The sequence below is a fragment of the Cheilinus undulatus genome, linkage group 4 (assembly GCF_018320785.1).
Source record: "Cheilinus undulatus linkage group 4, ASM1832078v1, whole genome shotgun sequence".
NCBI classification, from domain to species: Eukaryota; Metazoa; Chordata; class Actinopteri; order Labriformes; family Labridae; genus Cheilinus; species Cheilinus undulatus.
The window spans coordinates 2,673,134-2,700,666 of record NC_054868.1 but is presented as its reverse complement, the minus strand read 5'-3'; the positions used below and the strand labels follow the sequence as shown (position 1 = coordinate 2,700,666).

At 40.1% G+C, this 27,533-nt stretch overlaps 1 protein-coding gene across 5 annotated transcripts in view; it reads right to left on the bottom strand.

Moving 5' to 3' along the window:
- vps54 (VPS54 subunit of GARP complex) overlaps positions 1-26,259 on the bottom strand; it is a 30,522-nt gene extending 4,263 nt beyond the window's left edge. The window contains exons 1-19 of one of the 5 annotated variants that reach the window (XM_041785346.1): positions 26,141-26,259; positions 16,888-17,062; positions 16,427-16,668; positions 12,527-12,611; positions 12,318-12,352; positions 12,070-12,201; positions 9,219-9,248; positions 8,042-8,427; positions 7,339-7,465; positions 6,934-6,963; positions 6,155-6,262; positions 5,966-6,021; positions 3,921-4,017; positions 3,471-3,781; positions 2,898-3,027; positions 1,700-1,881; positions 1,432-1,544; positions 1,142-1,205; positions 213-318 (exon numbers count right to left, since the gene is read on the bottom strand). In XM_041785346.1, the coding sequence (XP_041641280.1) occupies positions 213-318; positions 1,142-1,205; positions 1,432-1,544; positions 1,700-1,881; positions 2,898-3,027; positions 3,471-3,781; positions 3,921-4,017; positions 5,966-6,021; positions 6,155-6,262; positions 6,934-6,963; positions 7,339-7,465; positions 8,042-8,427; positions 9,219-9,248; positions 12,070-12,201; positions 12,318-12,352; positions 12,527-12,611; positions 16,427-16,668; positions 16,888-17,032 (2,379 nt within the window). In that variant the 5' untranslated portion in view covers positions 17,033-17,062; positions 26,141-26,259. Of the gene's footprint in view, positions 1-212; positions 319-1,141; positions 1,206-1,431; positions 1,545-1,699; positions 1,882-2,897; positions 3,028-3,470; positions 3,782-3,920; positions 4,018-5,965; positions 6,022-6,154; positions 6,263-6,933; positions 6,964-7,338; positions 7,466-8,041; positions 8,428-9,218; positions 9,249-12,069; positions 12,202-12,317; positions 12,353-12,526; positions 12,612-16,426; positions 16,669-16,887; positions 17,063-26,099 lie in introns of all 5 variants that reach the window. The other 4 variants (XM_041785345.1, XM_041785348.1, XM_041785347.1 and 1 more) reach the window with 4 other exon arrangements.
- Positions 26,260-27,533: the final 1,274 nt, after the last annotated feature.

The following is a 27,533-nucleotide window of genomic DNA, read 5'->3' as shown; positions in this document are numbered from 1 at the left end:
TTAAGGATATTTCATATCATCAAGGTAATTTTTTTTTTTTTTTACTGGAGGAAATCTGCAGACCTCACATTTCAGGGCCAGTTATAATAAGAACAGGATATGACCTTGTGGGCCGGGTGTAACTGTACCACAGGCCGGATTTGGACCCCGGCCTTGAGTTTGACACCCGTGCTTTAGAGGTTAGAAGGTGTCCTAAAGAGGTTGTCTCTGACCTTGAGGAGGTCTGACAGACGGGTCAGCATGTCAGTGGCGATGGATGGGATGTCATTGACACACTGACAGTATTCCAGAAAGATCCGGATCAGCAGCAGAACGGTCCTGAAGAAATAAGTTTCATAAATGTAAGAAATCAGACGTTTATGTTGGTGCTGTGATTTCTTTTCTGCATGTCTGTCATTAGAATCGTCTAACACCAACAGTTAGACCGGCCACACACTAGAGGATTTTTTAATCTGAGAGGGTTTTTAAACCGTAGGACACCACAGACTTCAGGATGATTTCCAAAGATTTCTCATCTTTAATCCTCTGAACGCACACACTAGACGACTCAGCCAGACTGTCAGATCACTGAAGACCACACACCTGCCGACCTGCCAACCTGCCTACGACCTCGCGTGACCACATGCCTTCAGAAAAAAAAAAAAAAAAAACATGGATGTCTGTCTTGCTGTCTCTCCACAACAGGCTGTCCTGGCATGCATTACAGGTGCAGCAAAAATCATAAAACATGGAAAAGACTGAGGATAAAATCCTAGCTGGAATGAAGCTACAGTTGTGTTTATGGTTCTTAGCGGTGAAAGTATGAATGATCCATCTGGTGACACTACCCGGTCTGCTTGCTCTCATTGGTTGTTGTAGGAACTCCGTCAGAGGCACTACAACCTAAAATCATAACTATCAAGCATGTTTTATATTTACCATTCAGGGATTGGGAGGCTACGACGCGATTTGGAGCAGTAAATTAATCGTGTTGACACCACACACATGCAGACTACTCAGACAAACAATCGTTTGCGACGAGGCTCCAGCCGGTATTCGCCCCCACAATCGTTGGGGGGGTCGACTCTTGCCTAAAATTGGGCTTAAAATCCTGTAATGTGTGGCCGGCCTTAGAGTGCAATGAGTTTCAGTCAGCACCTACCCAACAACGGCGTATTTCTGCCCGTTGACCAGCAGAAACTCGGTGGGCTTTCTGTCATCTGGACCTGAAAAGAGACGCCAAACATGTCAGAGCTGAAACCCCTCTCATAATAATGGAAGTGAGAAGAGAACTGATCATAAATGACTACTGAACATGTTATTGATCAGAGCAAAGAAAATGATGGCTCATGGGAAATCCACACAGATGGCATTTTATCACGTTTCTAGACCAAGATGAAACCGTATACTTCTACTAATGTCTTGAAAGAATTTGCTGTAGTGTTTGCGTACCTGGGATTTTGCGCTCTGGTAGTGTTATTTTGCCGTCGGCGATGGAGTTCACCAGATCCTGAAACTCAGCAGGAACCTCGGCCTGTTTCCATCGCTCGTTATCCAAGAGGAGGCTGCAAAAAAAAACAAATATTCTCATCATCAGGACAAAAAGTAAACTCTGAAACTCAAGAATACAGCATTTCTATCCCGTAGAAGCAGGTTTTCTTCTGTTAAAGATTCATAAACGCAGAGCACTGAATCACAGCAGGAGTGGCATGAGGCAGACCTGAGCTTGGTCTTCCGTTCCTCGTGGAAGCGGTGGACGAAGCGGTTTGCCTGGCTCTGCAGCGCCCCCCTCAGGGAGACGCTGCGTCTGCCACACAGCTCCTCCGTGTCCCTGACGAATCCCTCCACCGCCTGAGAGAGACACACGAACTCCGCTGAGCTCAGACGCTCCAGAGAGCCGTCCTAATGGAGACAGAGACGAAAACACATCAAATAATTACACTTATAAACTTATTTTAGCTCTTTTTTTTAATCAGTGATACCTCAAAATCCCACACATCTACAGCCATGATTCAAAACAAGTAAATCTCTTTTTAACCCTCTGAGCCATAAGCTTTTTATTTAACTGTTGTGTCCCTCCTGGACTTTTTGTTATAAAAAACTGTCCACAGCAAAGCTCCAAACATCCTTTAATTCAGGACAACCTGGGCTTTAAGAACATGTGTGATGCAGCAATGTCACTGAATTTTCAAAAAGTTATGGGACTAAAAGAAAAAACTAGTCGGAAATTAAAACTCCAAGGTTTTTTATGTATTTCAGCATTAAAGACTAAGGGTTTGTTTTTGCACAAACTTGTTCTGCCATCTCTTTAAGAATGAAAAATAATCATTCTGTGACAGAAAGTCTTCAAAATATTTAAATTCTTAGAAAAAGTCCTTCAATTTTGGGAATGAGTCATCATTTAAAGCATTTCCTGTCTGCAGTGACTCTGAGGGACACGTCACGGCTTCTCTGTGTCTTTTTCTCGCTATTATGAGTTATTCAGGTTCTCTTCTCCAGTGTTTGCACATGGGCTTCTCAGCAAAGTATGACGTAAGGACAGAACAGCCTACCATTGGTTGTCACAGCCCAGTCGCAATGCATTCTGGGATACAAACAGACAATATGGCGGCAGGCTAACTGATCAAAAAATGGATTATAAAATGGATAAAAAGACATTCAATACTGGTGTGGATTTAATCTTCAAAAACCCTGGAAAGTCAGCCAAGTTCCAGGCTAGCTAGAAAACGTTCGGTAAAAGCTACGAAGACATGGACAGCGTCATTAGAATGGCACAATGGACAGCTTTCAGAGGGAAAAACAAGAAAGGGGCTATGATTTACGGTTCAAAAGTTAGTTAACTTTGAATAACGACAACACCGGTCTCAGAGGGCTAATGTCTGCAGCGTTGGCGTTGTCCTGACGGTCTTGGGGCGTACCTTGGCTCTGGCTGTGAGGACTTTGACGCAGCGGTCATGGCTGACATCTGAGGCGGTGTACAGCAGCTCCTGGAGGTTGTTGATGACTCGGTTGAGCTCGAGTTCAGAGGGCATCATGTTCTCACCGGACCTGAGGAATAACAACATTTAGCCACCAGAAAAGATTTTATGAATTCTCACAGTCATATTTTTCAGCAATTCCTGTTGATAGTATCTGCTTCTGGCTCTTCTTACTGATTTTACTTGAGTTTTATTTGCTAAATATGTTTCTCAAGTTACTTTACTTTTAACACACACAAGCAGATCATATTTTCTTAGAGAGATGTTAAAATAAAGCTGTATAAATGAGTCCTTCCAGGAAGTTGCAATGACATGTTTGCAGCCAGTAACACAAATCCAACCAATCTTTATTAACTCTTCGAAGCCAAAAGTTTGAACTCCCCCATGCATGATCCAAATCTACAATATGTTAAATAAAGCAAGAATAAAACTGTTTTATCATCATTTCAACGTGGTGAACCTGATGTTACTAGTCGCTGGTCAGACTATAACTGAAACAAAAATGTGTCTCACATGAAGCTCTGCTCTCTGCCGACCGATCCCTCTGAGCTCCCTGATGCAGAGTCATGGTTAGCAGCAGAGCTGGTCCTGGAGCTCTGATCCTGAACCGCCGCTGTCTGCTGCTGCTGGGCCTCGTTCAGCGCGTCGCTGATGAACAGACCCTCGTGGGTGAGGTAGGCCAGCTCTGCCTCCCCCTGCAGGAGCGACGAGCAGGGGGAATCCTCTGGACCAGAAGACCCTGCAGCTGCCTCCTCCAGGAGCCGAGTTTTCTGGTTCGAGGCCAGAACCTCCAGAACAACGTTTTTGATGACAGTGAGAGTGACCTGAGAGAAAGAGAAGTCACAGTTTTACACTACACTGGAGAAAGCATGTTAAGAAAGCAAAAACCAGCTCCAGTACGTGTAGAAGTACCCCAGTACAGCAGGTTTAATGCTGCATGTCTGTACCTGAGCTGTGACTCACCTTGATCCTCTGCAGGAAGAGGAGGAAACTCTCAAAGACGTTCTTCAGCAGCTCGAACCACTGAGGGAACGTCATCACACGCATCTGGTCAGCTAGCCTGCAAAAACAAAGACAGACATGTTAAAAACAGCTAAGACAATTCTTGGGCTGATTTAAACCACATGGCAAAAATGTAGAGGGTTTCTATTAATCTACTTATTAGATAAGGGAGCATAATAGTTTTCACTTTGACATCTTTCATGGGGTTGAATTAGTTATTGTTTTATTACTACTGTGGTTAAATTAGAGCGACTCTAGAAAGTAACTAAACCCTATCACTGGGTTTGATGCTAATATGCAACAGTTGACATAGAAAAGGACAGTTTTTATCATGAATGGACTGATAAACACGTGTCTAACATGTACCGTATTTGCTAGTAATGGCTGACAGGTGGATTTCTGAAAAATGGATGAAGCATAAAGTAATTCCTGACTAAACTGTTTCAATCTCAGTTGTTTTTGGAGTCGTTTAAACAGCTGCAGGGAGTTTATTTAAAGAAAGATGCCTGAAATACCACAACATTTTTCTTCATTTGCACATGATCTGAATTCGATAATGTTCTGGGGGCTGAATGGGAAGATGTGGGGAGCCTGATGTGGCCCCCCGGGCTGCCAGTTGATGATCACTGGCCTAGAGGTTAAGGCGTGCCCTGTGTATGAAGATGGCCTGGGTTCAAGTCCGGCCTGTGGCTACTTTCCTGCAAGTCTCTCACCTACTCCGTCAGCCCTGTTTCTGTCTCTATCCACTATCCATGGAGCTATTATTGCTGCAAAAGTATTTACAAATTCGTGCAAAGATCTGTGCACAAATCCACAAAAGCTGATTTACTGAGAGCATCCAGGATAACAAACACTGCTCAGTTAATCACCACGTATGCAAAATAACAGTGGCCACGGTGTAACATAAAGGAAAAAAGAGTCGGTTTTCTAAATCAAAATGAACTAAGGCCACAATTACAAATTGGTCCACATATTTGCAGATTAGTGCACACATTTGTGTATCTTCGTGCAAATTTGCAGATCTGTGCACAGATCTTTGTATGCATTTGTAAATACTTATGCAACAACAGTACTCAATATTTTCCTCCTCTATGAATAAAGGCATAAGAAGCCCAAAAATATAAATTTGAATTAAGAAAAACTAATAAGAAGTTATAATAAATAAAGGTTACGTCGCTACTAGGAACCAGCCAAATGAAACGAAACAAAACGAAAGTGCAACATTGTAACTTTCATGACATTTACCTAGTCGTCATTTAAAGAGCTGACCTTAAACACATATCAGCCTTCTGTCAGCCCGTTATGGCAGCCCTACACCTAATAAATTTTCCTCCAATTTCAGAGTCGCAGAAAAAATTCCAAAGTCGGAGTAAAATCCTGAGAATCTTGCTAAAGTCGCAGCTCGCTCCTGTTGTCTCAGTCGTTTGGTGTAAGGTGGTCATTAGTCGTTTAATCAACTTTTATCCTGCAGATCTCAACACAGATTTCAACGACAGATTGATTTTATTAATAAACAGGACTTTTGCAAAGTTTTGGGTCATTTTCACAGCCGATCCGAGCAGATGAGTCTGCAGCTTAAGCTGCTGATATGAGCGTATGCAACCCCCAGCAACAGTCTCAAGCCAACAGTGGAAGGTACCAGATTTGGGTTAAATTAGGCATCACGTTTAGGTCAAATGTCCTTTAAGCTTCGGTTACCTCCTTACAAGAGGTGGTGCATGTTTTTGCACTAGTGATATAATAAAAATGCATAACATCACAGAACCAACAAGACTCTACAGCTGTATGAAAGAGCTAAAACTTTATATACCTTATAAAAATGTAGCCAATCCTCATTGAAATTTTAACTCCATCCCTGGTCACGTTATCAGTTTTATCATAGATTCAATGGTGGTTACCTTAATTTTATTCCAACCTCACAGAGACTTTAAGAACAAATGATCAACTTTAAATCACTTCAATTCAGAGTAATGGAGTCATCCAAATACATTCACAGTTTGACTTACTTAGTGACGACTTCAGTGTCAATTTCTTCTATGTGCAAAACACTTTCTGCTACACACTGCAAACACAAAGAAAAACACAACCGGGACAGTTTTTCATCCATTACATTAACTGGAAGTTTTAAAAGGTAATGTTAGCGAGTTGTGCACAAATAAAAATGATTATTTTAAAGTTTATTGAGTATTTTTCACCTGAGTGACGATGGCCTTTGCAGCCAGAATCATCTCATCGCTGTAAATCTCCAGAAAGTCCAACTTCCTCTGACGCAGCAGCCCAAACACCAGAGACTCCAGACGCTCCTGAGACACAAACATTAAATATTCAATTCAACACTTCAACATCAAAATCCCAGATTTTATTTGTAACTCAAAATTCAAAATTCAAAAGCAGCAGAAGAATTTTAAATCTAAAGGAGCACGATTCTGTTTAAGATTGATTGAATTCTACAAAAAGGTGCCTTTATGGTCTACTGGATCTAAAACCCCCTCAGATTATCCTTGATTAATTCAGTCTAACAGCCTCTTTCTGCCCAGTAAACCCAGTCAGGTCTAGTTTGTCACAGAAGCCCCAATCAGTCATTTCTAAAAGGAAAATTCAGAACCACACGATCAAAACTCCAGTGTCAGTATCAATAGATTTGGCTCTAGTGGGATAAATGTTAGTATGAGGGAAATATCAAATAAAGCCCACCACCTGATGCAGACTGATCCTTCAGGATTAAAACACACGTTTGAGAAGTATTCAGTGTTTTTAAAAACTACTCAGATCAGATGGAGTCACGTTTAAATGAACCCCCTATCTAACAATCCTAGAGAGGTGAACCTCTCTCATCTGGCACTCTGAGCACTTTAAATCAAACACTGAATGATTCCCAGGCAGTACTAATCGATTACTGAGCAATAATCAAACTGGATTTCAGCAGCAGGAGGGATTTCATGGATGATTTAATGTGTTTGAGCGAGTGTCCCACCTTTTCTGAGCCAGCATTTGGTTTGTCAACCTGTGATGTACATAGCATTTTATAAATAAATAAATAATAAAAATAAATAAATACACAACTATTCAAATCACCAAGTGAGCAAAGAGGAACAATGGCAGCTTCTTTGTCCTAAAACAACCACAGATCTGTATCAATAGTGAGAGAAAAGTTATTCAGACCAGGTTAAATGAAGCAATCTGCATGTAAACGGAGTACAAATGGGAGATTCAGCAAATGTTATGGTTGGTTTAAAAGGAATTTTTACCAGTTTTTTAAAGTCAGAGCATTTAATGAATCTTGCCATTAATTACTCTTGTCTGGAGTTGGTGTTGAAACCTGTGTGAAGAGTTTAACACAATAGAAAAACGTGGGACGAATTAAAGAGCAAGCTCAGACCTTCTCGAGAACCTGCGGCTCATCCCTCAGGCAGCGGTTGAGGTCGCTGCGAGCGTACATGCTGAAGTCCTCCACCATCATTTTATCGATCAGCTTCTCCAGCTCACACAGCTGAGAGCCCAGATGTCTGCAAGACAGAAAGCTAGACATCTAATCTCATTCTAAACAGATTTCTGGGTACCTCAACAGTCATATTAGTATAGAACACGAGCTCAATCTAGAGAAAAAAAAAGCTTCACTAATAGCAGAAGTTTAGAGAACAACTTTATTAGACAAATGCATTTAAGCTCATGGCCTTCACCGGGGTCTTCAGGAAACATAACATTGCAACAACAAGGTGATTCAGACTCTATATCATTTATCATTTCCTGTCTATCTTAACCATGAACCATGCACGACAAGCAGAAAAAATAGGCAAGCCCTTTATTCTTAAGATTCTCCTCATGTGAGACATGGTGCTCACGCAGGATGACCAAAAGCTCTGACTTGTTAACATGCAAACATGAAAATCAAGCTGTAGCCAAGAAATGCAGTCTGAAACAGAACTTAGTCACATGTGACTTACACTGCATGTCCAGCAGCGTGACTATGATGCATGCAGACATCATAGTCAGAACGGAAAAACGCTCCATTGTTCAGCTGTACAATCACAGCAAAGCATTCATGTTTGCTCTAAAGTCAGAGTAGGACCATAATCCCTCACCTGAAGCTGTGGATGCCCTGCAGCTCCTGCTGCAGCACCTCCTTGGTGGTGGAGATGAGCTCCAGCGCTCCGACGAACTCGGAGGTGGAGAGCAGCAGCTGCACGGTGGGCTGCGTCTGATGCACCGCCGCCATCAGCTTCAACTTGTTGTGCAGCTTCACGCAGTTGTTTCTCGTCAGCGCCGTGCGGAGCCCCTTCAAAGGCCCTTGGCACATGACTCGGTCTATGTCGGCCGTGCGGCCCCGCAGGACGGCCACGGCCCGCTGCGTCTCCTGCAGCCGGTCCTGCAGCTCATGCTGAGAGGACATGGCGTGGAAGAAGGCCTCGGAACGCAGAGAGATCTGACGGGCAATGCTCACCTCCACCACGTCCAGGTAGTGACTCAGCTGAGGGGAGACACAGAGAGATTAGGGGTGTAATAATACCAGAATCCTTAACTTTAAAAAGATACTGGTAAAAATCAGACAACATGGATACTTGTTTAATACCAAACAGAAGTTCTTGACTCCTAGGACTGAGAAATTTAGTGTTTAAGAAAGCAGAAATTGCAGACAAGCACCGACAGTGTCTGAATTGCAGAAGTGTGTAGAACATTACCTGCAATTTTTTGATGAATGAATTCCTCTCATACATACCTGTCTGCTGTACTTTTACACACTACTGATCATTAGAATTGCAGGAAATTTATCAATTTGAACATTTTGTAACAAAAAATGTATCAAAGTATCAAATATTTATGCTATCAGAGGGATCAATTGATGCTTTCACACCCAATAATCCCAATAATCTTCTTTCAAACATTCAGATTTACAAGTAAATGTAAATTAAGATCTGCTGAATCAAAACTAATGTGTAGGTAGAAATAGATTTGTCTCCACTCAGGATAAATGTTAGTATATGGGAAATATTAAATAAAGCCCACCACCCAGCGCAAATCATCAGATAATCCTTCAGAGTTTTTAAACTGCACAGAAATCAGACGGAGTTATAAACGAGGTTCTTGGGCTCATTTTTACACTAGGAGAGCCGAAGCCTCGTTAACATTTTGAATAAACGATTTCTAACCCCTCTTAAGATCCAAACCTCTCTCATCTGACTCTCTGAGCACCTTAACACAAACACTGAAGGATTTCCAGGCAGCTCTACGTGTTTGAGTTTGTTTGTGTGAGTTTCCCACCTCCTCTGAGCCAGCGTTTGAAATCTCAACCTGTGATGTACATGAAAAAAACACACAACTATTCAAATCACCCGTCCAGAACATGTGGCTTAATAGCCCTCTATGAAAATTTCATTTTTCCCATAGAGTAAGGAATTTTTAACTCAGCTTTTCCAAACATCCTAGTTTTATTTTGGATGTTAACATTATTTTACTTTGTACACAGAAACAAAACTATTTCACAAAAACTACCAGGGTCTAAATAATGATCCCCCTTTAGAGCTGACCATTTTGCTGAGCCATGACACACACCAGTGTTGTTCAGTGATGCTCTTTAACTTTGTAATTCTCAAAGCTGTAAGATCCAGATAAACTGTTATCTTCACATTTAACCCTTAGAGCTCACGCAGTATAGATCCATGCCAAAGGCACATCCCTTTATAAATCACTTGGTAACGTTTGAACCGTAAGTCGTAGGCACTTACTTCTTTTTCCTATAAAAGCTCTCTGTTGTGCCTTTCTGGTCATGTCCTCCATGCATTCATAGCTCTGACAGAACATTTCTAGTGAGACTAGAACTTGGCTGACTTTCTGGGGTCTCTGAAGACAGTGTTGTCATATATAACAAGAAGTGACACAGTTTATAAAAACGTTGGTAACTTTTGAACCATAAGTCACAGACACCTACTCTTTCTTTCCTTTGACAGTTGATCTTTATGTTGTTTGTTAGCTACCCTCGATGCCTCTGTAGCCCTAAAGGACGCCGTTCTAGCAAGACCGGAACTTTTTACTTTTGGGGTCTTTAAAGATTGAATCCACATTGTTAAATCTGATAATAAGCATCTTGTTATCCAATTTTTATCCATTTTCAATCATTTACTTCAGCTTTCTGCCCTGGGCATCGCCATATTGTTTACTGCAATGCATTATGGGAGGGGCAGTCAACCAGTTGCATCTCTACTGCTTTGAGGAGCGGCACAAATGAATCTAACTGCAAAAAAGCACATAGAATTTTTCGTTGTATATATATATATATATATATATATATATATATATATATATGTAGATATTTTTAAAACCGTTAGTCACAGAATGTTTATTTTTTCACTGTTTTGTCCCCAAGAGGTGGGAGAACAAGTCTGTGCAAAGAAAATGCTTAGTCACTAATATTTTCTGCGTGTTATAAATAAAAATCTCTGAGTTCCAAATTCTGATTCTTTTTTTTTTTTTGTCTTTAGAGTCCTATAACTTTTTTAGAAATCAAGTGGCATTACTGTAGTAGATATATTCTTAAAGCCTGGGATGTCCTGAACAGAAGGATGTATAGAGCTTGACTCTGCACTCTAGCGTTGATGTTTTACAAGCTTTTTCAGACAAAAAGTCCAGACGAGACAAAATGGTAGAAAAAATAGCTGTGAGCTCTAAGGGTTAAACACAATCTAAAAACTTCAATAAGGGTTTGATCTGTCACTGGAGAAAGCATCACAACAAAAACCAAAGAAATCAGGTTAGACTGGAGAAAAAGAATTGTTGATGCTCATAAAGCAGGAGAAGGTTCTACAAAGTTCTCACAGCCTTTCCAAGAGTCAAGAACTGGAGTGAGAGGGATCACCAAGAAATTCAAAGAGAGCCACACAGAGCAAGCCTGGCGGAGGTAGGAAGAGAAAGATTTCAAAGATTCTGGAAAGAAAACTAGTGAGAGATGTGTCTAAAGACCCCAGAACAACTGTCAAGACTCTAGAGAAGGACTTAGCCAAGTCAAAGAAGACTGTGACTAGTGCCCTGCACAAGGATGGACCAAGAAAAAGCCCAATTCTACAGACGAGACACCTTCAAGCAAGACTGAAGTCTGCTGAGGACAACCTGGAGAAAGATTATTAATACTGGAAGCATGTCCTTTGGTCAGACGAGACCAAACTAGAGCTCTTTGGTCATAGAGACATTGGTGATGTTTAGAGAAAGAAGGGAGAGGAGTAGAGCCCAAAGATCCCCATCCCCACAGTGGAACATGGTGGTGGGAGGTTTATGCTGTGGAGATGCTTCAGTGCATCTGGAACTGTGAGTCTGGTAAAGTTGGGAGGAATCATGAAGAAAAAAGGATATGAGAAGAATTAAAACCTCAAGCAGTCAGCAGCTGAACTGGGTCTGGGTCGTCTCTTGGTCTTCAAAAACGCCAGCGACCTAAAACATACGTGTCTCCTGGTGGAGAACTACCTCTAGAAGACCAAAGAGAACCTTAGAGACTGGTTTGACCCATCCCATCCTGTTGAAAATCTCTGGGGTGAACTGAAGACCAAGGTCCGTGCCAGAAAACCATCAAATCTGGAGGAGTTTGAGAAATTGGCTGAAGAAGAATGTGCTGGGATTCTTCAGGAGACGAGTCAAGAGACTAAAACTACCACAAACGACTGTAGGCTGTTATCCAGCAAGAAGCTGACTGTTCGGGGGGTCATCATTCAGACCCGGGTAGTTTCTGTGAAATAGTTTAGTTTCTGTGTGCAAAGTAAAATAATGTTAGCATCCAAAATAAAACCAGGATGTTTGGAAAAGCTGAGTTAAAAACTCCTCATTTCCAAGGGGGGGCTGATAATTCTGTCCTCATCAATTTAGTGATTTAGACAAGCTTCATGAAACAGACTGAATGTGGACGTTGTAAACTGGAAATTTTATCAAATATTAGGGTTAATCCTGCTGTCATAGAGAACTTTGCAACAAGATTTCTCAGCAGTAATGTTTCATTAATGTCACATAAATAACTGGTATCTGGTGTTGAAACCTGTGATGGATTTATAAGACAGAAAATGAAGGTTTAATTAAAGAGTAAGATCATTTGGAGATCTGGGGATCCTGATGTCTGCTGTATGCGATTCACCTTCTCCTGCAGCAGTTTGGACGACGCCACATCTCTGCTGCTCTTCCCCCCCGCGCTGTTAAAGTGCGACCACGGCAGCACGGTGTTAAAGGTAGCTGGATCCTCCAGAGCGAAATCAGGCTTCATGAAGATCTGAGAATTTAAATCACAAAGACAGCAGAGATAAGAGAGTAAAGAGACTAAACACCACACTAGAAATATCTAAACCTTAGGAGGAATTATGAAATAAAGAAGAGCTTGAGTGTTACCTTTGGGACTTGTTCAAGCTCTGCTCTGGATTTTTCTAGAAGACAGGAAATGTCTGAATCAGTCTCATGTTATTCAACATAATTCACCCAGAGGGACAGAGCATGAGCTGGAAGGATACTTAAAAATGATGTGCATGCTCTCTGTTCTTTATGGCCCAGAGGAGAGGCCGTCAGCAAGCGCCCTGCTGCAGCTGGTTAATAATTCATACCGTGGTTGGTGGTGATACTGGAGACGGCGTCCACGTCCTCTTTGTTGGGACAGATCGTCTTGCAGCGTTCGTGAATTCTCTCTCTCTAAGAACAAAAATAAAACACAAAATCATACAGGAGTTTCAAACATCTACAGCAACACAATGGAGGGTAATAATGTGAACGGAGGGGGGCACTAAATGACAAAAACAGAGAGCTTCAAAAGGCCAAAGTTCCTGCTGCAGTCACATGAGAACAATAAAGCTGCTCAGAGCAGAAATAAGGAACATGAGAGAGGCTGGTTTAAGCTTTTCTGCCTCTGAGTCATCATTCTGAAACCTGAAGGAGGAAATAAACACAACGCTGCAAAACCAACAAAGAAGAAATCAGCATCATTTCTAAGAACGTGGACAGGAAGAGAGAGAGAGAGAGAGAGAGAGCGAGAGAGAGAGAGGTTTGTTTAGGTTATAAGACCTGCAGCCTTAAAGGGAAGCCAAATTACTTTGTCAGCTTTAAGGAGTGAAAGAAAAGCTCAAGCAATAAAAAACACATCATAGTCAGTTGTAAACTAACAAACAGCTTCTGAAATCCCCATGAAAGCTGCAGGAATGCCTCTGATGTGTCTTCCTTATAATAAGGGAGCAGGTAAAAACCTTCCTGAGGTTCACCAGAATTTTTGTTATCATTTTGCTGCGGCTGTGTTTGCTGGTTATTAGGGCTGAACGATTTGGGAAAATAATCTAATTGCTATTTTTTCACCCAACATTGCGTTTGCAATTTAACGTGATTATTCTTCAGGTTCCTCATCTTATAAACCATTCTATATTATAATACACAAAGTTATTTCCCCCAGAAATGTATATCCAATCTCCCAAAATCTACAAATAAATGTTCAAAAATTCTAAGACAATAACTAAAATTTTAAAAACCTGCCCTACCACCCCAAAAAATCTAGTCCAATTCCCCAAAAATTACAAATACATTAAACACATTTTCATAAAAAAATACTAATAAAAAAATCAAAGCAACTTCTTAAAAAATTACAAAGGAATTTCTCAAATTTTAATGAAATTACCTAAAAGTTTCAAAGCTAATTCCCCCAGAAATTTGAATCAAATTTCCCAAAATTTACAAATAAATGTTAAAAATTTCCATTAAAATACCTAAAATTTTCTAAACAAATTCTGAAAGAAATTCCAATCAAATTCCCCAAATTGACAAAGAATTTTATCAAATTTCAAGATTTTAAATTTTAAAAGCACCACCCCCAAAAAAAAAATTCTAATCAAATTCCTAAAAATTTAAAAATAAATTTCCGCAGAAATATCCTTAAATTTCGAAGCAAAAATCCACCCAATATTTAAATCAATCTATTAAAAATGTCTTATTGCAATTATTTTGTCCTATAATTTAAACTTGATATGAATTGTAATGAAGGGACTAATGTTTTTGTGGATTTCTTATTTTGTAGAAGACAAAAATGTACAAAAAACAAGGAAAGAAGGAACTTTAGTCCATTATTCTTGAAAATATTGGCACTTGAATGTTTGCATAATGCGAAGAGCAAAACACCTCTGCTTAAAAAATGATTAAACTGGTATTTCAAAACACATTTCGGGTCAGAGAAATAATGCACCCTCTGCAGTAGGTCATATTGCGATTTAATCTACATTTGATTAACTGCCCAGCCCTACTGGTGATACTGTTTATGTCATGTGGGAGAGAAACGGCAAGTGCTTTTGTCACCATTTTTAGATATGTGAAGGCCAGCGACACTGGATGCATCTCTAGATCTCTCATGAATTCTTAGTTCATGGAGAACTGAGAGGTCACACACAAATAGTATGTCATCAGCAGATCATTTTGCTTTTTTGGGGTTTTCTGTCTTTTTACCTGTAAAGTTAAGTTTTCCCACATTAATGTCACTGTTGTAGCTCTGTGACCTGCTGACCTCCCAATAACCTTTGTATTGTATACAATTATAATCACACAGTGTGAGCTGGCTTTCTCCCACAACTGTGCATTTACAGTTTTAAACTGCATCACCCCGTCAACATGTTCTGCCGTATTCCACTGACCATCAAAATTGCAATTGCTCAAGAGTGATGGAAATTTTGGCTTTTTTAAGAGATCCAGGTTATTTGGCTGTGCAGAGTAATACCATCTGGTCTGTCGGCTCCCAACTAGCTCTTTATGTGGTACAACTTTTCCTTTTTTATGTCTTTAACCCTTTACCTACTGAGCCGGCACCAGCGCTTTGTTTTATATGTCCGGAGTATTATTACCGTAACTCTGTCAAAGTTTGTCCGATCAGAAAAATTCCAACCGTGTTGGAAAGCTGAGAATTGTGGGCATACGCACATATATGGTTCATTACAGGACTCACAACCATATGACATGGGCATTCATAGCAAACACCACAAGTATCGCAAGACCACTACACGGATTCTCAACACTGTAACTCCTCGAAAGTTTGCTCAATCTAAAAAATCCAACGCTGACAGAGAGCTGAGAATCTGTGCTTTCCGGTAATATATGATGTGTGGTATATACATTACGGTAATGTCGAACAGCACTGCGAAAACGGCAGCTTTGGTAGAAGACGAGTGAGAAAGGAGAGTGAGGGAAAAGAGTAAAAGGAGAGCGGGCAAGAGTGGTGTTTTGTTTTCTAAAAATAGTGTTAGATAGTGGTATTTGTGCGTGTCATGTGCAATAACAATATGTTACTGAGAATGTTGAGAATGCATTTTTCCACCTTTATTTGCTCTAATTGTCACCTATGTATATAGTTATCTTTATCACTTTGTTTGTACACACAGAGTCCTAGACTCAAAATATGACTGGTGATTGTTCTAAACATGTATAGGTTCACATTTCAAATGTCAAATCAAAACTTCATGACAATAACTAAATTTCTCCTCATAAAAGCCATGAAAAACAAATCTGTTTTTGTGTTTTTCTTCTTTTAAACTGCTGACAATTCCATACAACATGCAATAATCATTAACCAGATGTTGAAAAGTCAAGTTCAAATACTCCTGGGAAAAGAGACCAAAGCTCTCAGACTTAGGGCTTTTCCTGACTATTTTACAGCCATTATAACAAAATGTGTCCAAAATCACCATTTTTAGACTCAGTAGGTAAAGGGTTAAACTGCAAAAATGGAAAAAAAACAGGAAGTCATCTCTCAAATAAGAGCCAATACCCAACCTAACCAGCGCTCTTTGTGAAGAAGTATATCATGGTGTCCTTTAAAACCATCTTCATGATAACATGAGGGGGAAAGGCTGCTAAAGATGCACCACTAGCCTCTTAGCTCGTGGCTAATTCTTCCCCATTCATTCTTAGCAGCAGTTTCTCTGCACATAGCATGCAGGGATACCAAGCCACAGTCAGAGAGCCACAGCAGAGAGTTCACTGTATGGACGCAAAGGTCAAAGTGTACATTTGCATTACAGACACAAACGCCACATGGACAAGGAAGTCTTGACTGAAAGTTGTTTAACACCAACCCCTTCCTTCATCACAAGTACTGAGAAGTTCTCTTCTGTTCCCAAAAGTATACGGCATCTATCATACTGATCTGTTTTATCTGTAAAGGAAGCCTCAATGAGCCTCAATCCAAGTCTAATCTACAAAGCACTGTTCAAAGCCACTACTCCAAATAACAGTCAAACAAAGCCAGAACTCCTAATCACCAGGTTGTGCCGGATAAAAGAAGACGTAGCGGTGTAACTGCTAGAACAGGATTCCTGACACACCTGACACAGGCAGAGTGGAACAAAGACGATACAAGAATCAAACACGTTTGACCACTTCAGAGCTGCTCCCATCAGCACCAGAGAGTCCGCGTAGGTCTGAGCTGCCGTGATGCTGAATAAATCCTTTAAAGACTCTGAATAGTTCAACGTGGGGGTTACCTGAGCCGTCTCCTGCAGGTAGGGTCCGAAGTGTTCCCTGGTGATGTTGGGGAGGTAGAAGGAAGGCATCACCTCCGTCTCTGCGAAGTCCAGACCCCATGTTTTGGTGAAGAAGTCCGACTCCCGTTTGGCGAGCCGCGGGTCGTTCAGCGCGGCGGGGAGGTTGACCTTTGAGCTGTACACTGTCCACCTGTCGTGCTCTGCGACCACAGATGGGCCATCACACAGGCCCCGCCCCTCACCTGCAGGACCATGAGATTATAGTCAGAGAACCTCATAGCAGCTAGAAAAATGTCGATGATGTGCTTTTATTTTGAAGGACATGTCGGTTTGTTCTGCAGGTCCAAACTGCTACTGCTACAAAACTACTTTTCATTTTTACCATTAAGTCAATTTTTCCCACTAAAATATCTCATCAGATTCCTTAAATGTACTTGTTTGAACTTGATCCGTATTCTGACCTGTAGGCTCCTTGGGGCAGACGTCAGGCAGGGAGCGAATGGATCTGAACCGTGGTGGGGAGGGATCCCGCTCCTTGTGGTAGATCCCATCTCGGCCTCCGCCGCCAGGACGAGGCACTGCGGAGGAGCTGTGGCTGGAGGCCATGGCATCGGGACTGGCCTCCTAGGAGGCTAGCTGGAGACAAACAAGAGGGGAAATAAGGAATAAGTGTGAGTTTAAATAGTCATTGAAGTCTCTCTGGAATATTAGGGGGTTGTTTGAAACGTCAAACTTCATTTTGGTGAGAAATAAAACTGTTACACATTCTTAAATCTATCATGTCACTCTGAATCATAATTCACTACACTAGAAAAACATTTCTCAATGTCTGATTCTGTCAGAACTCAAACAGGAAGTCACACCTAGACGGTCTTTATGCAGGTGCAGCAGAATGAAGCAGGACTGAAACTACTTTTTGCACGTTTAAGCGTTCAGCACATTCAGATAGAAAGCACCGACACGGTTTAACCGCTCCGTCATATCTTCACCACCTGCACAGTTAAGTTAAAGAAAAAACTGCTGAAACAATTTGCAGCGTTTTACAGCAAAATATCTCTCACTTCTAAACACTTTTACACCGACTAACAATCATAACTCATGATTAAATTATCGATTAATGATACCAGCAATGAGGAGAGTTCTGTAACATTTGAAAATACATCAACAGTTTTACCAACAGGAAGAAGATGTGCAGTTGAAGGGGTGTGACACAGCGGTAGAGAGCAGATGCATTCTGAATCTGATCCTAATACCTGCTGGAGAAATGTTCTTTAAATCTGAGTCCCTTCACAGTTAAAGGGGACCACAACAAAATCAGAATGGACTGAGCCTCATTCTTACAAAGGGGAAACCGAACTTTAAGTACATCAGCAGAACCTTTGACTGTCGGCTCTAAATCGTCCATTTCTGCTGGTGGTATCCTACCGCTGGCTTTGGCTGTTACTGGACAGTCATCCTCCTGGGGCTGGGCAGTGAATTAAAATTTAGATTAACACAGAACATGTCCTTCTGCAATTTTCAAATCACAGACAGTAAAAAATTCTTTGACCTGATATGTGTTCAAATACCAGTTTAAAACATTTTTGAGGCAGATGTTATACTCTACACATCATTCAAACATTCAAATGCCAATTGTTTTATAGAATAATTTGCAAAAAACCTACTCCCATTTTGTGTATGTCTTATTAAAACTGAGAAAGACATTAAATCATCAATATGTTTTATTTAACTAAAAACTCAGTTCTGAACACACTTTAAGGTTTGAGGATGAACAAAGAAACATATTTCTTAAAACATTTTAAAGTTTAAAGAATGAGGATGAATAAAGAAAAAGATCTAAACTTACACAGGTCTATTGGTTCAGCCTTAAAGTCCACTGATTTATCAGTATATACAGACAAATTTTACAGTCAATTTACGCTGATATTCACAGCCAAAATATCAGATTTAAATATTGGCAGAAATTTAGTTATCTGATGTTTGCAGCTAAACCTTTTGTAGCTAAAATCTGCAGATACTGATATCAGGTCAATAAGAGTCCCTAAAGAATTTATACTGAATTTGTGAGTCAATAAATTGAGATTTAGCTATTTTTACAGAATTGTTCTGCCTTATGTTACTATACCAAATATTTTCCTGGATATAATTAAGGCTGAAGGATTTGTAGAAATAATCTAATCATGATTTTTTTCCCCTTTATTGTGATTGTGATTTAATATGCAATTATTTTAAGGTTGATAAATTAAACAAAGGAAAGAAAGATCTGAAAAGATGTCACAGATTTATAAAGTATGTAGCTAACTGGGATTTTGGCTCGTATAGAAAATTTGACATCAACTGCTAAACTGAAGGGGATGACAATCTTTTAAGTTATTCTTGTTTTGGTTAAGAAAATCATTTAAATGAACAGGAGAAGTAGGATTTTTTTAACTTAAAAAAACACTTAAATTTCATAATGTGAGGGCCATCTGCTGTAAAACTGTATACAACTGGTTTTTTTTTCGGGTTTTTTTTACACGTTTCAGGTAAAGGAAATATTGCACTGCCTGCGATCCTCCTCTAAAACATTTTATAAGGGATGCATAAAAAGTGGATTTTTGCTGATGTCTGATATTTAAAAATTATTTTTAGCTGATACCAATGTAAATATTCAAATGTAGTTCAGATTAAAATATCTACACACAATTTAAAGTTTGAGGATGAACAAATTAACAGATGGCCTAGCGGTCTAAGGCGCGACCCATGTATGCGGGCAGCCCAGCTCTGAATCCAGCACACACATCCCATTTCCGACTCTATCCACTGTCCTCCTCTTTCAAAATAAAGGCACTAAAAGCCCCAAAATAAATCTTAAAAACTGTTTAAGGAGTTTAAGGAACGATGATCGATAAAGAAAAAGACTCACACTGACGCTGATCTGTCGGTCCAGACTAAAAATCCACTAACTTACACGTTCACACGGCCAATGTTCACAGCTAATAGGTAGATTTTAAAAGCCAAAATATCACCCTGAAATATCGGCAAAGATATTACTCAAATGTTGAAATTAACGCAGAAACCGTCAGACAAGGTCAGGTTCAGGTTCTAGTCTGGCATTTCATTGACCTGAACCGCTTTTTTCTCTTCTTTTTCGCCATGACTGACTTGTTTTAATTCTATGCAAGTCTGTGCTTCCTTTTTCTTTACCCATGTATTTTTTTGCAACAAATAATATAACTCAATAAAAATTAAGTTTAAAAAATAAGATGTCATCAGACTAGACATTAATGAGTGGACTTAACAAGCTCATTTCCTGTTACATAATGATGTGTTCAAGGCCAGCTCAGTAAAATGACTCATGTTTTAGTGGTTCCCAGCCTTTTTTCTTATAGCTTCCCCTTTCATATCATATAAATGCTGAGTTCTCCAACTACCTGCACAAAAAACACCTTTGCATGAAAAAATGTGAATCATGTGATTGATCCCAAAGGAAATGGTTCTGCATGTTCTTACCCAAAGGTCTCTGTGCTAACTATTTTGGCAACCTCAAAGTAGACGAAGTCTTTTACTGTGCAGCAGCCATGAGGTTCTTTGTGCTGTATTTCTTGCTTAAAAACAGTTATTACAACTCACTCATCTTTTCCAGCTCCTCTAACTCCAAAGAGAAAAACCTGCCCTGTTAGCGTCTGAGAATTTGAATTTCCTCACGTGTCTTCTTGCTGTTCCTGACATCAGCGATGCAATGATGTAAACCAAACCACAGAAACTAAACCCAGAACTGTGACCTGAAATGACTCTGAGCATGAACTCTGACTGACTCTGAATCAGTCATCTGATTCTTCTTTGTGTGATATGAAAGTCAAAACCACAATCATGTGATTTGTTAATCCAACGCCAATGGTGCAGATTCTTTTTACACAGCAGAAACTTTTTTTTGGTCAAAATGGAAGGGGGTTAAATGCTTTACCACCACGTTAATACAGATCAATCTCATGCACTTATAACATCAGCCTCCCTGTGCTGCTCTAGATCAGGGGTTCTCAACTTTTTCAGCCCGCGACCCCAAAAATAAAGGTGTGAGAGACCGGGGACCCCCACTGTACCTAGAATAGTCATGAGGAGACAAGGCTGTCCATTAGGGGTGATAAGTGGGAGAGCTTCCTGGGGCCCAGCCAAAACGGGGGCTAACAAAACCATAGTCCATTGTAAAGTTACTCTGTGGTATCCATATTTTATACTTAACCTGAATAATAACCACTCTGATCAAAGAAACAAATATCTTTTTATTCATTTGTGTAGTAAGGAGTCCTCTAAAAAATATAAATCCCTTTTCTTAAAATTTGTTAATTATGGCCAAAAAGGTGTATAAGGTGGTGGAATTGGATTTTAAAAATGGTAGAAATGGGTTAGAAGTGTAAAAAAATTTTAAGAAGTGGCAAAAAAATCACCAAAAAAGGAAAAAGTTGGTTAAAGTGGTAATAAAGGGCATTTATAGTGGTAGAAGGGGACAAAAAATTGGCTGGAATGGCTTTAAAGTGGCAAAAAATAGATGGAAATTTAATGAAATAGGATAAAAGTTGATATAAACTGTCAAAAAAGGGTTGGCTGAGGCAGAAATAGTCAGAAACTGGCAAAATGGGTATAGCAAATTTTGAAATTTGGCTTAAAAAGTGGTAAAAGGGGTTAATAGTGGCAATAATATCTCAACAGAGCCAACAATAGGCAAAGAGTGGCAAGATTCTGTTTAGTAGACAGGCAGAGAAAAAGTGGTGGAAAGGGTTTAGAATGGATAAAAATGGGTTTTGGGTGTGCTAAAATGTGCTAATGTTGGCAGGAAAAATGACGAAAACTGGTTAAAATTTGGCAAAATTTGTGTGAAGTGACAACAATGTAATTTGAAAAATATGTGAAGTTGTTTTAAGGCATCTGGAGATCCCCTCTCAGTGTTTCAGGACCCCAACATTGAGAACCACTGCTCTAGATAATCAGCAGATCTGAAACAAATGTGAGGACAATAAAGCTTTTATCTGGAAACCAATAAATCCCGTTAATCAGGGTCATTGATCAGGGTTTGACAAGAGACTTATGTGCTTTAGTTTCTTCTTGGATTTGCCCGTGATACTGAGCCCACTGATTTGCTACTTTAATAGAAACTTCCTCTGATCTATTATACAACTTTTCTTTCCATAACATTTAAGAGTAAAATTATATTCACAGACTGAGACCTGTGAAATGAGAGTGGTCCTGCTGTGAGGCAGACGGTCCGGTCTGTCCCGCGGCTCAGACTGTGGAGGTGTAAAGACCATCCTGATAATCCCATCACCGCGATGAGAGGATTAAAGCAGACGTCTGCAGCCTCCCTAACCACCGTTTCTCACTGCTCTGTCTGTCGTCACATGAAAAACACTACAGCAAATCCTCAAGAACAAAAATCTCTTCAAGTGTAAAACTTTAAAGACATGTCAGAATTCAGCTCTCACCGCCATCACTGGATCTGGCTTCACCCTCCTACAGAGACTTCAGAGAGGTAAAAATAGAAATGAGTGACAAAGTGCTCTGTTTTAGGGGACATGCTGGTGTCGAGGATTGGCTGTGGCACATAAAAATAGTCAGAGATGAGAAGCAAATATTGCTTCATGTCTGAGGTCCCGTTTAGACGATGGATTTATTAGTGATTCAGGTATTCTGATACCTAGCTCAGACTGCATACAGAGGTGGTCTGGGATGCCTCCTTTTGGACTGGACTGGTTGTGAAGATGAACCTGAACCAGCACAAAATAAAGACAACATCATCAGCTGGCTGTGTTCTGCTAACAAACTAAATGCGTGGCTTTACTTATGTCCATCCAGTTTCACTAGAAGTGATGGGGATTCTAGCTCTTTTTAGAGATCTGGATAATTTGTTTTGGCTGGCAGTCTTTGGCCTCCCAAACAGCTCTTTGTTTGGCACCATTTGGCCCTTTGTGTGTCCTTAAGAAAACAGTAAAAGGAGAAAATGAAACCATCTCTGAAACAGGAACAACAACATTTAACAGCTGATTTAAATCCAAAACTCTGGAACATCACCAGATACCAATCAGGCAAGGAGTTTAGATTCAGTGGTGATCTAGAGGAGACATCTTCAGTAAAGTTAGCCCGTAGGCTTGACAAATCAGAATGGTTGTCATCAAGAAATCTCAAGAAATTAACACATGATGTGAAAAGCGTTGTTATCCCAAGATAAAATAATGAGGATCTAGAGAGAACTACCAAAATTTACTTATTCAGACAGGAAAACGGAGTACAAAAAAGCTGCATTTATGAAAATTTCTGCTGATATTTACAACCATATTCTGGCTGTAAAATCAGCCTTTACCTGCAGTAAATACAGTAAATAAGTTAGTGGAGTTTTCTTCATTTTTTCATCCTCAAACTGCTTAAAAAGGTAATTATCAGTATCGGCAGATGTAAAAATGTCTGCCAGTATTTCTACCGATATTTTGACTGTGTACATCAGCATATATCGACTGTAAATTTTGGCCATATTCATTAATAAACTAGTGGAGTTTTAGGCTGTACCAACAGACCTATGTCAGCTGAGGTATTCATCTTTACATACTCTCATTCTTTTCACTTTAAAGTGTGTTTTCAGGACTAAAGTTTGCTTCTTTTGCTCATCCTCGAACTTTAAAGGTCACATATTTTACCCTTTAAAACAAGTTTATATTGTTCTCAGAGGTCCCCAAAACATGCCTGTGAAGTTTGTTGCTGAAAAAAACACTCCAGTATTGGATTTTTGCATGTCTCAAAATCCCTCTGTTCAATCCCTCTTCAGAATGAGCTGTTTATGTGTCTGTGGCTTTAAATATTAATGAGCTATCTGACTCTGCCACTGACCACACCCCTCTCAGTAAATGGATGTGGCATTCCAGATGTTACAATGTTACACTTATCCAAAGATAAGGACCTGACTGGGATTTGAACCACCAATCTCCCAGACCAAAGTCAGTCGGGTAATCCACTGAGCTATCCAGCATCTCAGCTGGCAAATGAGAGAAAGATCAGGAGGAGGGTGGAACTTTCTTCCAAGAGAGGCAGGCCAACTGAACCAGGGGGCGGGGCTAACTCCCCACATGACATCATGAGGGGAAAATCTGAGAACGGCTTGTTTCAGCACACATTTTCTGAGAGATAGGGAAAGAGAGGGTGGAAGGGAATGGATTTTTCTGATAGTTGAGGGTATTGTGGACAGGCCAGGGCACATATTTCTGTTAGAAATGCCTGAAAGAGTGATTATTGCATAATATGTCCCCTTTAAAGTGAACTCAAAGGACTGAAGTTTTAGGTCTGAAAAACATCATTTACATCGGTATCAGTATCGGCTCGAATGATTCTGCAAATACTGGCATCAGGTTTCAGCAAAAATCCAATATCATGAATCTCTTCCTTGAACTTTAAATTGTGTGTTTTAAAGGGGCTCTATGTAAGATATTTGCTTTAAAACTTTCCACTTGTGAGTATATAATGGTGCACACTTTATCTCGATGTGAAGCATGAGGCTCTTTATGTCTTCCTTGTTTGCCTGTATAAGCCTGTGGAGTCGTTTCTCTGTGAAGAACTCGGGCCGAATTTTCCGTGAAATCTCAGCGGAAGTGACGTCGGGTACTACGTAATACGCGCATCCTGTTGCTCTGTTTACACCTGACAACGGCGTGTTGAATGGAGAAGGCTGCTTCTGCGAGTTAACGACCGGCTAGCTCAGCCCAAACACCCACACAAACTCAGCGAAAACATAAAAAACTAAGTTTTATCCGCTGAAGCTCGTCAAGCTAAAAGAGAATGTGACCAACGCAGGGGGAAATGGAGGATAAATATCGGTGGAGCATTTGAGAAATGGAGGGAGCTACGCTCAGGATAAATACCGATCCAGAGATGGCCATCTTTCTGTGGAAAAGGTAAGGCATCACTCTGGACCATGAAATACAATGTAGTGTTTTATGTTGTATAAACCATACGCTACATCACGTTAGCTTGCTAACGAAGATGCTATCCAAACAACGAGAATGTCACGTTGCTCTTTTAGTTTTTTCCAGATAATACTGCATCTTTTTCTTGCTTCCTGCACTGGACTCAACTTACTGAGTTTAGTTTTGGATATTTAGTTCGTAAAATATCTTAAACACATAATGTCAGCTATCTGATATCTGTGGTCGAGGCATCATTATCAGAGCTATGTTTGCCTCGTTGTTTCTGCTCTAAAACGCGTCCCATTCAATACACATTACACACATAAAAAGACAAATTTGGTGCACTAAGTAGCGAAGTTGTTCATTCATAGAAATGGTCGCGAAAATACTGTCTTTTTTAATTTGCCTGATATGAACCAATGTTTAATGTGCCGTGTCTGCACTAGAGGTTCAAATATACTTTATTGATATTTTTCTAAATCTTGCATAGAGCACCTTTAAGGATTGAAGTTTTAGGTCTGAACTACATTTAAATATCAGAATAGTGCATTTAAACACCATATTAGCACCGGATAATCCAAACTGCTTCTGTGAGATATAGTTCTGGCTCAATATAGATCAAAAAAGGGCCCAATACAAAAGTCATTGCAACAGTTGTGTTTTGCCAACCAGGAGGGCACTTAAGCACGCGTTTTTACCACCCAAGAGGGCAGTTTATCATGTTTTAACCAGCCTAGGGGGCAGTTTAGTGTGTTTTGCCAACCATGAGAGCACTTTAGCGTGTGTTTTGGCTCCAAAGAGAGCACTTTAGCAGGCGTTTTTCAACAATAAGGCCTTGACGGGGGGCAACCCAAAAGCAACTTAAATATCAGATATCATCAGATATCAGCAAATATCCAATGTTGTGCATCATGCCGCAACTTTTTTTTCCAACCCACTGAAAAAGCTCTGTGACTAACTTTGAGGCCCTGACCTCCCATCTGAGAACCACTGCTCTAATGTCGCCACAAAGGATGAGATCTTCATGTTTTTTATGAAAATCATGCATGAACATGGAGAAAAATGCCTCTCAATTTGCATAAAATACTAGAATGCCATGATTCATGTTTTATTAATATGTATATGTTTATCTTGAAACAAGTTTTCTGTTATTAATGATGCGAAACATAAAAAAACCTTTGCATATGTTTGTGCCTGTGTGTGTATGTCTTGTTCTCTACAGTTTCATAGGCAGGTGTTTCACCAGAGATTTGACCACAGTAGCTGATATTGTTAACAGCCTTTTACAGTAAACTTCAGTCTGGTTAGCTTCACATTTAATGGTGCTGTCTTTAATTATGCAACCCATGTGTGTTCCTTTCACCTAAATACTCGTCATACCTCCACAGGTGATCTGTGGTTCACCTGAATTGTCAAATCATGACTCTGCCTTCCTCCAAACAGGACATGCAGCTGGGACAGAGGCTAGCATTAGCATTAGCTTAGCTCCCGTACAGTCATCGCTGTACTCGTGAGTGTAACATCCACTAACCTGACAGTGAAGCCGACATTAGAGGGTAAAATAAGACACACTAATTTAGTTTTACTTTCGATGACAGCACCGTGAAGGCTGTGAAAACTAGCGTCCTGTGCTGCAAAGCTAATGCTAAAGCTACTGTTGTCAGCGGAGGTTACACGTAGACTGGCTAATGCTAACAGGCTAACAGGCAGCTGGTAGCTCTGACAGGAGAGAAGAAACAGAAACAAACCGAGATAGTCGTTAACAGCGGGGGTTCGGCAGATTCCGCACCTGTCGTTTAAAACACAGCAGCCGGTGTTTCTTCCTCTCACCATCACAGAGACACCGGGGGAGCCGGGACGAAAACAACAGCAGCAGCAGAAAGCGTCAATACACCGACCATCATGCACTGCAGGAGGCGGGGCGGTGGGACGCTCTTCCTCTGTTTTCATGAAAGCCTCTGCTGCCACCTACTGGACATCCACTATGCCACAACATTGATAAACAGAAGGGTTCTTTTGTATTATAATATAAAACTTCAACTCATTGAAACTAGCACAAAAATTAAGTAAATTTGTGTTTGATAGATTTTTCCTTTGCAGTATCAATCCTTCATGGCTATACATCTTAAACCATTGTGAAACCTGTTTTTTTCCTTAATTGGAGCCACATTTTAAAGGAACATACATTTGTGGGATGAGCAGCAGAGCTGAGTATGTGGGTTGAGCCCATGAACCAGCACAACCAGAACCCCGAAACGTATGTTCCTTACAAATGTGGTTTTAGCACCGCCTCGCTGAAAAAGTCATGGCCTCCTCAAAAGAGACGTTGTCTGGACGGGAGCATATGTTGCTCTAGAACCTCTCTCTACTTCTCAGCATTGATAGTTCCTTCCCAGATGTTACAGCTGCCCACGCCATAGGCACTAATGCAACCCCATACCATCAGAGATGCAGGCTTTAGAACTGAGCAAGGAGAACAAGCTGTAAGCTCCCTCTCCTATATATATATATATAGATAGATAGATAGATAGATAGATAGATAGATAGATAGATAGATACAGTGCTTAACACTTTTATTAGACCACCCTAACCCTAACCAAAATAAGGTTTATGCCACAGCTGCCCTGAATTAACAACATTGGTAATTACCAAAATCATTTTTTTATCTTTCTGCAATGGTTAATACACCAATATGTAGAAGCTCTTTAACCCAAATGATATTTTTGATGCTAAAATAGAATTATTATTGTTATCCATGAATTTTCAAATTTACCGATTTACAAAAAACTGAAAAAATAGTAAAGCACATTAATATTTCTTGATTAATATGTCAAATTATAGTTTACTTGTATTCATGAACAGAAAAAATAGTTTCAGTCGCTGAATGTTATGCTTGATTCATTTCTGACTTCTCAGAGAAGCCCAGTGAGCCGGCTCAAATTTGGGTGAATTCAGTTTGAAATTCCTCATTCCTGTTCAAAATGGTAAAACATGGAGAGCTGACTGAAAATGAAAGAGTCCGCATTAAAGCACTTCATGATGCTGGATGGTCTCTGAGACAGATATGACAGGTGGTCTAATACATTTGTTAAGCACTGTATATATACTATAGATAGATACACACACAGCTAACTAGGAAGAAAACTAAACAATGAAGTTTTTCATCTTTAGACAAAAGTGGC